Source organism: Chironomus tepperi, unplaced genomic scaffold, assembly GCF_022539635.2.
Source record: "Chironomus tepperi strain 1889 unplaced genomic scaffold, CSIRO-AGI_Ctep_v1 contig_298, whole genome shotgun sequence".
In the NCBI taxonomy this organism is placed as follows: Eukaryota; Metazoa; Arthropoda; class Insecta; order Diptera; family Chironomidae; genus Chironomus; species Chironomus tepperi.
In genome coordinates, this window is record NW_027226420.1 from 898695 (window position 1) to 911857 (window position 13163).

Genomic DNA, 13163 nt, shown 5'->3' on the forward strand with positions numbered 1-13163 from the left:
ATGAAGCTAATTCAAGAAGAAATTTCAATCCAATTTTTTTTAAACCCAACCCTACCATAAAGGAAAATCATAAAATGAAATTGAGAAAATAAGGAACAAAAAGAAAAATGAAAAAAAAAAAAATCATCCTTAATGTAAAGACTGAATATCTTTCCTTATGTTCCATCATTTGAATCAGCACTGAATTTGCTCCAATGATTTGCTTCCCTTAATACAAATTGATTGATGTAATTTATAAGCAGCTTTAAAGTATCTGTTCCTCCTTCCGTCCCTTTACTTTTTTTTTGCTGGTTTTTCATCTTTCAACCTTGAAACGATGCTCAATTGACGGGTGTGTTGACGCAATTTCACGTAATGTACACACATACTTCATATTAACGATAATGAACATCGAACATGCTGAAAAAAAATTTGAAAAAGGCTCACGACAGCATATTAGGGAGGTTATTAGAATAAGAAAGTACCAACAAAAGGCACAACTTAATGATGTACAGTAAGTGACATACATTAAAGCAAACTGTTTTACTTGAAGCACCTCATAAAAGATATGGCAATAATTTTCCTTAATAATGAGCACCTCGTCCCTTTGTTACTACTTCTTCATCATAGATTCTATTGTGTCGTCATTCTCCTACATTCGCCACAATAACATCATGCTTAAAAAGGAACAATGGGGAACATAATAGAATAAATAATAATAATAATGACAATAATTTGCCCTCGTTGAAAGGCAATGAATGAATGGATGGAACGACGATGGCAAAAAAAGAAGACATTTCTTCTCCATCTAGCAAGAATTACCTTCAATGATCTGCTTTCTATCTCCTCGTTAAGACATTCTTTTTTTATAAATTGTGTTCCTCCTACTAGAATTTTTTTTTTATCTTTAATTCCTATATTTACAGATATTTGGTGCTATTTTTAGCGATGATGCCTTGAAATTTGGTTTATGTGAATCTTTGGGATCAGTTTGGGATTTGATTGAGATTCAGGTGCCTTTACAATAGAGTTTTGAGCTTCAGTTACCTTCACATTAAAGTTTTGAGGTTTAGATGCCTTTACGCAACAATTTTGAAGTTCAGGTGTCTTAACACTGTAGTTTTAGGTTTAGGTGTCTTCAAATTAGAGTTTTGAGGTTCAGTTGCCTTCACTTTAGAGTTTTTGAGATTCAGTTGCCTTCACATTAGATTTTTGAGATTCAGTTGGCTTCACATTAGAGTTTTGAGGTTCAGTTGCCTTCACATTAGAGTTTTGAGGTTCAGTTTCCTTCACATTAGAGTTTTGAGGCTCAGTTGCCTTTACACTAGCACTTTGTATCTCATATGTCTTTTCTTGGCTAATTTCTTCGCCTAGAAGTCCCCAAAAATGCTCCTCACAATCCCAAATCCAATAAAAACTTCCAAACTTATCATTTTCGTCATTGCCATATTATTATTTTCATTTCTAAAGTAAGGAAAAAATGAAAATTGGAATATTGTCGAGAGGAAATTTTCTTTATTTCATTTTATATTTTTCTTCCATCCTCTCCATGAGCCATAGAGGAGAAAAAAAATATAAAAAATAGTAAAAAAGCACAAGCCAAGAACAATTTGTGCTTGTATCGTTAAAAATTATCGCTCTCTTTTATCTTGCATTTTAACATTGCTTAGTAACTGGAGTGGATGGGCTGATTGCCTTTTATTAAATTTTCCATTTTCTTCAATTTTTTTTTGTGGATTAATTCGTGCATGAAGAATGCTTTAGTCGGAATGATGGAGAAGAAAATGTATGTCACGAGGGAGAAATTTTGGATGAAAAATGGAAATCTAGAATTATTTAGAGACATTCTTTATGGCTGAGGAAATGATGCTGTGATTTTGATGAAAAATTAGACTTTAGACGCAGAAAACGTTTGGAGGTCATTCACTTTATAGCAGTTGAGATGATATAATTGTTAATTCATGCAAAAATTACGAAAACTTATCCACAAACCTCAAAATACACAAGCAATCAGGTATGCAGTGACAACATATTGATTTACAATGCTCAAGTGGTTCAGTATTATTGACTTTTATTTGCGGTTACAACGGTTAGATACACAATTAATTAAAATTTCATGATTATTGCTGAATATTTGTTACTAAGCAGTTCAACAAATGTCTAAATCAAATAAGTCAATAAGCATAAAAACAAGCAATATCTAATTAGTGTAACTACTGATAAACAACCATGTAAATAATTAGTATACATATGCATACTAAATTATGCAGTAATTTCGAGCACAACATGCATGTAAAATATATTCAGAAAGGAATCGCTGTGAAATTGAATCAGATGTCGCTATGGGAATTGTATTTATTGTCGATGAAGATTTGCTGCTGTTCAAAAATAAAAAAAATGTAGAATAAAAAGAACGGAATTAGAAAACGGTTCAAGGATACACGAGCCAATTTCATTTTGTTTGAGGAGGAACTTCTTGGAAATTTTTGTTTCTGTTAGATTTAAGGAAGAGAATTTGAGGATTTTATGTCTTCTTCATGACTTTTCGAGAGCTTTAAAGGTAAATTTCTCGATAATTCTATTTGAAGATTATGAGCTTCAATTACAGTCATAGCAGATCAGCACAAATTTGACATGACAGTTAGATGGCTGTCACATGTCACGTGATATGACAGATAATATGAAAATGAAGCCACATGACAGTCTCTTGGATGCCAAATGACAGTCACTTGGACGCCATATGACAGTCACTTGGAGGCCATATGGCAGTCACTTGGAGGCCATTTGACAGTCATTTGGATGCCATTTGGTACTTGGCCACCATAGAGCTACCATGAACAATTTGTACCGATCGGTATATTTTCCCAAATTCCAATTAAACATTCTAGAACTTCCTTATGCACTGCCCAGTTCTCAACAGTCTCCATCCTCTAGCAATTTCCCAACAATTTCCTTTGCAGCTTTTTATATCCATTATTATTACAAGCTTTTACAGTTACAAGAAAAACAATAAAACAATAATAATACATACTGCAAAAAGTAGCGAGAAATAAATGTTTTTGAACAAGACAAAAAAACAGTCTTTTTTTATGCTGCAATGGATGTACAGATGATAAATACATATACTAATAAAGATTCATACACGAACACGCGGGATTATACTCTTAAATGGCTTTAAGCAGTTGAATGGGAAAAAAGTACAAAAAATATTCCACAGAAGTTCAAATTGTCTATTTTCTGTCATGAGAATTTAGCTGTGCTAACAAGTTAACATCTTTGGGAATGGATGCAATGCTAAGGTTTGAGCTCAAAGCTAGTGTAGAAGACACTAATGCAGAGCTTCTCAAACTATGCTATACGACACACTAGTATGTCACCAAAATCAGACTGGCATGATTCTGTCTTGAAACTGAATTCTATTAATCCGGATCCAGGCAATATTCAAGTCGACCATTTGTATGTTGTGTGCCGTTCAGTTCCTCCTTTGCATCTTTCAAACTACAATTACAAAATTAAAGCAATTGAATCAAGCATATGGCACTGATTTTAAATTCGATTTACCAGTCAACAAACGCTTCACACAGCACTGACTATAATCCCATCCAACTGCTTCAAAACCGTTCCCACGGAAATAATATAAAAATTGCGAACAAGAAAAATTCATCATCAATTTGCATAGTCGAAGACACAAATAAACATCTTTCCTTTACTTCCACATCATCGTCATTGTCGTTCTTATTTTTCAGTTACTACTATAGCAGCGCTGGATGTACAATAAAATAAAAATGAGAAAAAAATTCACATCTTTCCATTTATCATTTCGATGCCATCTCACTTAAATTTGCTCATAAAAGAAGAAGAGATAGAAAGTAATTGTTAAGTGATGGAAAAAAATATTTTCCATATCATCATCGTCGTCGTGATATTAATACCGTATTAAGATAGTTTGATATGTCATTAATCGAAAGATATTGCAAATTTTCAAGAATTGATGATGGAAATTTTGTAAATTGTCAGTTGTGGATTGAGCATTTGGAATCATAATGAGGGTTAGGATCCATGCTTCAATGTGACAAGCTGTTCTTTAAGAATCCGCCGGGCTGACGATCCTGGTAGACCTAGTGCAACTTAGAAATCGTCTATTCGTAAAGAACCAGCTCAGTATGGCAAACAGCTTAATGAGTTTGAGGCTTTGACTAGTAATCGCGTTAGATTCAAGAGTTTCGTAAATGCCCTACACTTTATAGTAGAGTATATGACGTCATACATGCGACCAAATGGAGCTTGAAGTCTTTTTGGTTGCTTACTTTGCTGGCTATCCTCTAATGGTGCTTGGAACTGACTCTACCGCTGGCCATCACTTCTGGAAAATGAAATAATGTCTCTATCAATAGCTTCCTTCTATGAGATCTTTGATCGTCCTTGAGACATTTTGCCTTTTAAATGCATATATCTTCATATAGCATGTCCAGTAAATCAAAGCCGTCAAATTTTAATTCATTTTACACTGTCAGCTTCTCTGTAAACCCTGGCAGGGATAGATTTTCACATTGCATCTTAATTTCTAAACATCTCCTTTCTTCTTAGGTCCAATAAAAATCAATTAAGTACCCAAATTTAGATGAAAACTTTAATCTCCACCCTCTTGTATGTCTCAAGAATTTTAGCAATAAAAATATTCAAGACACTTAACAATTTTACCCTTTAATCATCATAAGAACCTTAATTCATCATCCAACATTCTCCATCCTCAATAATATTTCTTTTTTGTTTCATCCTCATGATGAGAAATGGAAAAATAGCAAAACTGTAAATGTATCCAACAACTGGATGATACATTCGTTCTTGTAAGGAATAGGAATTATTCACATTCGTAATTGATATGTTTCTTATGTGTTAATTGCAAAGGCACAGCAAAAAAAAGAAGAAAATACGATGATGGATGATCTTACTCCTTTATATTCTCTTTTTACGCACACACACACACACATGTACATGCATAAATATTTCATTTAAGTAGGAACATTTTTGCCATCCATTCTTTTACGCCTAACACACATGCTTGTTAGTTTAACGTTAACGCAGTGCCATGAAATTAGTTAAAGTTATGAGAAGAATAAATTAAGATGAAAAATGAGGGGAACTTTTTAAGCTGTTTATAGCAGAATGAAAAATTACTTTATGATGTTGAGAGTTTAACGGAAATAATTTATTTAAATTTATTGCACTACAGTTAATGATTTATAAATTGAGATGTAAGTTTTAATGGAAAGGAAGCTGAATTATTATTATTTTTTTTCTTTTTTGCTGCTGCTGGATTGTCTGAAATTTATGGCAATGGCGATAAGATTTATTTTATTATTTCTCGGCCGTGTGGATGTAACAGGCGATTAATTATCATTAAGATTATTAATATTTTTACGATGAGAACTTTTCGTGTCTGATACAATGGATAAGTTATTTTTTTTGGCATCTTGCCCGAGCAGGACATGTGAGTTGTTATGGTCAGTGGGTTGATATTAGGCGTCATAGCTCCTAACAGCAAATATGATGCTTAATAATACTCAATAATATTGAAAAGCAGTTTTATTCGTATTAAGGAGCACTGTTAAAGCATTGTCGCCATTTGTCGTTAATAAGGATGCTTAACAGTGTCCTACTGACTAAGCTGCACCACTCAGGACAAGAATCTGCTAAAGAATCAGCTTGAAAACTTGAATGATACATCAAAGTTCATTTTTGCAATCAAATGGATTTACAATTGATGTTGTAGTGCCGTTTTAGTACTCTTAACGCAATATGGCAACGTAGCAATGCCCTAAAAGCTGTATTGTGTCGTTCGGGTTAACAATTCGTCAAGACCTCAATTACATAAGTTTGATGATGCATCAAACCTCAATTATGCCGTCAAATGAGATGTTATCATCCTCAAGTCTCTTCTTTGACACACTCTAGCAACTCTTTAACGTCCTGACAAAATCGTATCTCTCGGGCAAGCCTCAAACGATGCTTCCAATTCTGTCAGGCATGAATATTGACCCAAATACTCAACAATGGAATCTCCTATTTATAGAAAAAATCTATAGATTGTGCTATTTCCTATATCTTTTGAGATCAAACATCCCAAAGCATCTTGCACCCTCAAAAAATTCTTCTCATAACCCTCATAACATCCATCTTTGATTTTAAGTTCTAATCCTTAACTCAAACATTTTTCTCCTCATCAGTATGTCATTCAATCAATTTTTTCTTCACATGAGACATTTTTTCTGCTTCCTTTCTATTGAATTTATCAACATTCTTTCAGCATAATGGTAACCGCCATTCGCAATTTGACAAATTACAATATTTCCATCCGTACCTTTTTTGAAAAAAAGAAATTCCATCTTTTGAATATGAAAAAATTTCTATTGAAATTTATGAAGGAAGAATTCTTTTTTTATGCTTTATAGAACCATCCTGATAATACATATGAGTGGTGGCAGGGCATGGACACTGTTGCTGTCTACAAAGCAGCTTAATTCTAAATTTATGATTGTTTGAGTTATGAATGGAATGTGTAATATTTGCTGATCAGATTTTATGGAACTCGAATGTTGGACGTTGACTTAAGAATGTATGGATCATGTATGTAAACAATGTTGCTGCCCTAAAATATATTTAAGGATCCACGAAAAATTGTGTCCAATCATTGGTATGTGATGCATGTTATCATAAGAATGTACGCTTTATGTCTGGATACAATTACCTATTATGAATGAATAGAAAGAGCGAACATTGAACTGATGATGGAATGAAAAGAAAAGCAAGCATGTTTATTCATATGACATTAATTTTCATGATGATAAAATAGAAAGCATAAATCTCTCCCCCCTGAAGTCTCGTCATTATATCTCATCTCTCATTTTCTTTCTTTTTTTCTTTACAGAATTATAAAAAGCTTTTTTTACTGTCTCTCCATCTTCATTAAACATCCAACGACAACGGCTTCACAATTCATTGAATCTTTTTTTCATCAACTGAGAGAGCGTAGGGCAGAAAAGCATCCTGAAAAATGACCCCGGGCCATTACATGTTGTGGGCTGTAATTTATTTTGCTTGTTTGTGTAGTGCATCTTTGTGAGTACCTTACTTCATTCTTTAACAACAATAATCTTTTTTTTTATTTAACATATACTCTCCCTCTCTCTCTCTCTTTCTCATTTTGTGCTCATCTTTTATGTTATGACCTTTTTTTCTCCTACATAAAAGACAATTTCGTGTTGTTATAGTGTAGGGAAAAAAAAATTGTGATGAGCTTGTGAAAGATGCCTCTGATGATATCAGTCAAACAAGCTTTTTGATTTGGTTGATGTTCTCAGACGAATGTCCTTTAATATAATTAGGTTTTATAGGATGCTGTTGATGAAGTATAATAAATTTAAGAATATAAATCAAGGGCGATGTTTTGGTGATTATGAAATGAGTCAGGTGATTTTGAAGAGGTTAAAGGACATAGAAGGTGCTGAATATATTATATTGTGTATTTTTAGAGTTATGAAAATTTTGTCTATACTTTAATCAAGATGAATCAGGTGGACTTTAGGAAAATCAGCTAAAATATCCAATGTAAGCGAGTTGTCAAAAAATCCTGAAAGTCCAAAGTCTCCTGATAACCAAGATGATGGTCAGTTTAGTTAAAAATATCTAGTTACCTTTGACAAAATTTTCAATTTCAAGATTTTAAAATTACTTTAATTGGCAAAAAGCAAAAAGATTTCAAATATTGAATACTTAAGTCAGTTAGAGAATAAAAGTCTAAAAAAAGGACTGGTTGTATACATAAGTAAGTAAATCTGTCAGTGTCAATGCGAAAAGAAGTAAATTGAGTCCTATTTAACCCAAACCTTTGTAACGCAACGGACTGAAAAATTGAAATTCTTTCATTTTTTGAGGATGCCAGGTCGATTTCCACTAGAGTCAATGTTTAGTTATTATCTTGAAGCATTCCTTGATATAATAAGGATCATTCAGTTCTCACGACACAACAATAAACTTAAGAACAACTTGCTTTAGTAGACACAGCCAAAAATTGAGGCACCTGCTTGCGACACAATCTCTAATTAACACAATGTTCATGTCATAAAACCCAAAAATTATTCCACAATCTTGATAGTTTTCAGTAAATCAATAAATAAACAAATGGGTCATCATCAATCTTAAATAATAATAATCCTCAAGGTCGACTGTATTTACATTTTGACACGAACTGTTGTTATAAGCACGTACCATAAAATTGTTATCAACATGAAATTTATTTGTGTCATAATTTTTGAAGTCGAGTTAAAATTTACGACATGCTTTAACACTTTAAACTGTCTGATGACGATAAGATTCAAGACAAACAATTTTCTTTATGAAACTGTTCTGTTTACACAACTGCTCTTTGTAACTGGAATTTATAGTGAAAATATAGTAATCTTATCCTTATCAAGGAATATTATATCCATAACATTAAAGAAACATCAAAAGAAGTTTTGTAACATAAAAAGAAGTGCTGCAATATTTGTAAAGAGAGAGAGAGAGAGGGAAAATATGTAAAGTAACAGCAAGACATTCTCGAAAATTTCTCATTATCTTTTTCTTTCTTTAATTTTCTCCATTATATCCTGCAACAATTAAATGCCATTATCATCACTGACATATAAAAAAAATTGTACAGAGCCAACAATCCACGGGTGAACTTTCGAGAGAAAGAGAAGAAAATTCTTGATCAAATTCTGGGCCAGGGGAAATATGATGCCCGTATACGACCGTCGGGTATCAATGGAACTGGTAAGTTTATCGTTATTATTCACTTTATAGACATAATAATAATATTAACAATAATAATAATAATAATTAACGTCGTAAGCATAAATTGACGAATATTAAAACTTTTTTTAAACATCATCATATCTCTCATGTATGAAATCATCATGTAATACATGAAATCCAACGTCGTCAACATCGAAAAATCATCATGTGACGAATATGGAAATACATTTATATTTTTTTTTTCATATTCCTGAACCTTCAACGAGACATTTTTGTAATGGAATTAAAAAAATATTCGACATACAATTTCCATATGTAAAGCGCAATACATCTACAAAGTAGATGCTCCCGTCCATTTTCTATATAGTGAAAATGATGATAATTAAAACGAGGAAATTAAACTTTTTTCCAGATGTGAAGATTGAAATTTTTTTTTTACAAATTGGTTATGAAACGACATGAAAAATGAGACATGAAAACACGAATTTTATTTACTGTATTTTTTTATATTCATTCGATAATTTTTGTTTTCAATATAACATCAATACATATCCTACAGTTTTCATTTGATTTCACGATATTACACGGATGGGTGTTGGGGTGTTTGGTAGAAAAAAGTGGGAAATTCATGGATTTTTGATTAGTTTACCGAACAGACAAGGAGTATATACATATCATATGTATGCCCTCAAAACTGAGCTGTGTTGATTGAGTACACTCATCGTCATGCTCATTTAAGTGAATATGCTCATTGTCTGTTAGGGTTTTGGTAAATTTGGGAAACTTTGCAGCTCTTAATTAGCTACTTTTTCAAATATTCTATCCATTGATGTATCTCTTAGTAACACGAATAAGAAAAAGGTCAGTCAACATTCAGTCACTATCGGTGTTATGATAATACACTACTAACAGTCAAATAACATTTTATTGCTATGCAGCAATCATGATGTAGCCATATGTCTATCATTGCCTTAATGTGCTATTCAGTTTTGTAGTCTTTTATCTAAAAGTTCAAGGTTACATTTCGTTTAAGATAGTTTGCTATATGACTGTCATTTCTGCCCTTAGTTTCTTATTATACACAGTTTAAATTAAGCTGGAAAAAAATCAAGAGCTTCATCAAGTAGAATCAAGGCTATGAATCCAGGCAGGAAGAATTTTGAGATCGATTTCCCAAATGACAAAAGGACAAAATGACTTAATTTGAAACGGTTATATGATAGAAAAATCTCAAGGAGGGAAAAGCCAGGGAAGAGTTTTGAGCTCATCGTCCCCTTTTGAACAAAATTATTCAATTGGGTTTTTTGAGACAAAATTTCAAAAATTCTCCTAATGTTTGGAAGTTCATATCAAAATTCAAAATCCTATCTTAATCCAACTTCAAACATTAAATTTAAATCAATTCCAATTTGTTTACAAAATGGTGAAAAATTACGAAAAATTGAGAACTCTTTCACTTTAGTTTCAAATCTAAATTAAAATCAACTCTGGTCAAATCCAGACACTTTTCAACAATTTTTCACTGTATAATAATTCATTTTCTACAAAAACACCCCAACATGCTGCATATATTAATGTTGATCTCATCGAGCACCACCTACAATATTAATTATATAAAGTTGTGTAGTTTGTGGGATTTAACAGAAATATATAAATTTTAATGTTAGTTTATTTTCATTTTAAAACATACAAAACCATAGAGTAGAACATATAGAACATGTCACAGATTTCATTGTAAGAGACTTTTTTTTTATCATCAATTTGAAAGCGCACTCGTATGTGCTGATTCTCTTGCATTGTCACCTGTACAAACACACAAACAACATTTTTAATTTATATGATAAAAAAAATTGTATTAAAGTTTTTTAATTCTAAATTTTTTTATTTCCTGTTCTGCCTTTGTTGCTGATAAAAAAAAGAAAATTGACAAAATTTTTTTAATTTTTTCAATTTATTTCATTTCCCTTTTTAACTCTTTGTCTATCACTATGTGCTATGATATATTTATCATTTGTTTATGTTTGTATCTCTTTTAATCTGTCTCTTTTTGTACTTCCTTATTTAATTCCCAAAAAAAATAAGTTTTATTTTTAAAAATCTATCGAGAATTGACTGAAAATAATTAAAACTTTTTTTTTCGTCAAGTTTTTGTGTTCCTTTCTGTTTAACGAATTCGGATATTTCTGACGAAAAACTTTTTTAATTTAGACTCTTTTTTTTGTGTTCAATTTTCGTTAATTATTTTGTTTTCTCCAATGGAAGACTATTAATTCGAATAATGAGAATCTAAATTATTTGAGAGAAATTAAAATTATAAAAATAATAAATTTTCATCATCATTCAACAAGTCAACAACCATTCATTGCGTGGGGTTTTTGCGACTGGAATTAAATTTGTTTTAATGCTTAGTTGAGTTGTATTGATTTTTTTAATGATTTGGAAATTTTTTTGAAGTAAAACCTTTGATGTTATTCTATTTTCATGACTCATTTCCATCAATAATTTCGAATTTTCGGTTGATCAAGCAGAATCAAGGATAGTAAAGGAAAATCTATCATTAACTAGGTCAGCAAGATATTTTTAGTAACCTATATTTTTAAGAGATTATATCTCATCTATTTTAAAAAATGTTTTCATCTAGCCAGAATCTTTTTGTTTTTGATATTTATGACATTTGTGCCTCTATATTATGACGTACCAAGGCAAATACCTATTTTTACTATCCTTGCTATGCCCTTGACCTCAATAATTAACTATGGTTCAATTAAAGACTATAAGTCTGCAAAGAAAATCTTTTGATGCCTGTGTATCTAAAATGCGGAATATGCAGGGCCTTAGATTCCTGACGAGCCCAATAATGACCCAAATAAGTAGCAAATCCCAAAAAATTTAATTCATATATAAAAAATTTCAATTAATTTTTTTTTGTGTCATTAATTGAACATAATTGAAGTCTTCCTGCTTAATTTATCAATTAATTTTAATGCTCATTTAATAATCTCACATCAAGCCTGATGCCAAAAGTACAAATTTCCAAAAAATAATCGAATATGGATTAAAATTTTCTTTTATAATTTAACATTATCCATGCATTTGACAACAACGTCAACTGAGCTTTAACACGAAAAAATTCCAATCCCAGTCACATAAACTCTCCGCAACATCAATAGCAGATATATTAAAATTTAAATCATTAAACAGAATTTTCGTTGTAAAAAAACTTATTCGATAGCGCAATAAAATTGAAAATCATCAACCTCGTCACAAAAATCCGTAGAAAAATATTCATACTCAGCGTTCAATATATATACATATATTGTATGTAGTTACATTTTAGTCGCCTTCATACCCTCGAGTCCATAATAAAATTGCAATAGCACTCACAAACAATTTCCATTTTATCAATCATATTTCCTGTAAAAGCCCACTTCATTTGGCTTTGAGCGGGCGTGCATGCACAGTAACTGTGAAAAAAAAAACGATGTGTATGAAATTGTGTACATTGTATGTAGTCACTGTTTGATGCACTGCAATATATAACATAAAAGGCTATGATGAGGAGGCAAAAAATACAAAAAAATGTTTTTTAATTGAATTCAACAATGTGTATGAGCATCAAAGGCTCCTCATTTTAATATTATGCTTCACATCCACTCACATCAATTTACATGCGAGGATGATACAACAAATAATATTTTTTTTTTAAAATTATCATGTAAATGAGTTTCATCTAAAAATGAGAATGAATGAAACAATAACCCTGACAGCTGGAATATAAAATTATCGAGAAGAATGAATTGAATGGATGTAACAATAAATCACAAGGTGTGGTGTAACAGTTTTTTTTTTTTTTTGTAAATTGCTTTATGGTAATTAACATATTTTGAATTATTCATGAACTTTTAAATTGATTTAAAGTTGGTTTTAAATGATTTGGATATTTAATTGTTTTGGTGATGTTAGGGATACATATAGAGTCGGAGAGGGTCTGGATGGTGGATAAAACCCCTCCTTCTTCTTTAAATCCCAAATTCTTCAATTTGCTTGAGTTTTTCATGCAAAAAATCCAAAAACCCCTATAAAACATTGAATCCTGGCTACATCCCCGGATCATGAATTCTTAAATAGCAAAACCAACTTTAACTACTCAAATTGACATCACTAAAATTAATTCTAAAAATAATAATTTGATTTATTACTGAAACATTTATTTTACGATATATTTACTGCCTCCGGAGGTAGTAATTTTCATCTAGTTAATGAATTCGACATTACTAATGAAATTTTCGATTTTAATGAGGAAATTCGATGCCTGATTGGATGTTGCTCTAAGCTATTTTAAATTTTTTTTTTGTAATTGATGTTGAAAGTTAGAGCGTAAATGTTGG

The 13163-nt window shown here is 31.3% G+C and overlaps 1 protein-coding gene across 6 annotated transcripts in view; it reads left to right on the plus strand.

Annotated features, from left to right (window-relative positions):
- The window catches only part of GluClalpha (glycine receptor alpha 1), a 141233-nt gene that overhangs the window by 47093 nt on the left and 80977 nt on the right, over positions 1-13163 (plus strand). For all 6 annotated transcript variants that reach the window (XM_070642502.1, XM_070642507.1, XM_070642506.1 and 3 more), the window contains 2 exons: positions 6908-7098; positions 8681-8793. In XM_070642502.1, the coding sequence (XP_070498603.1) occupies positions 7034-7098; positions 8681-8793 (178 nt within the window). In that variant the 5' untranslated portion in view covers positions 6908-7033. The remainder of the gene's footprint in view (positions 1-6907; positions 7099-8680; positions 8794-13163) is intronic.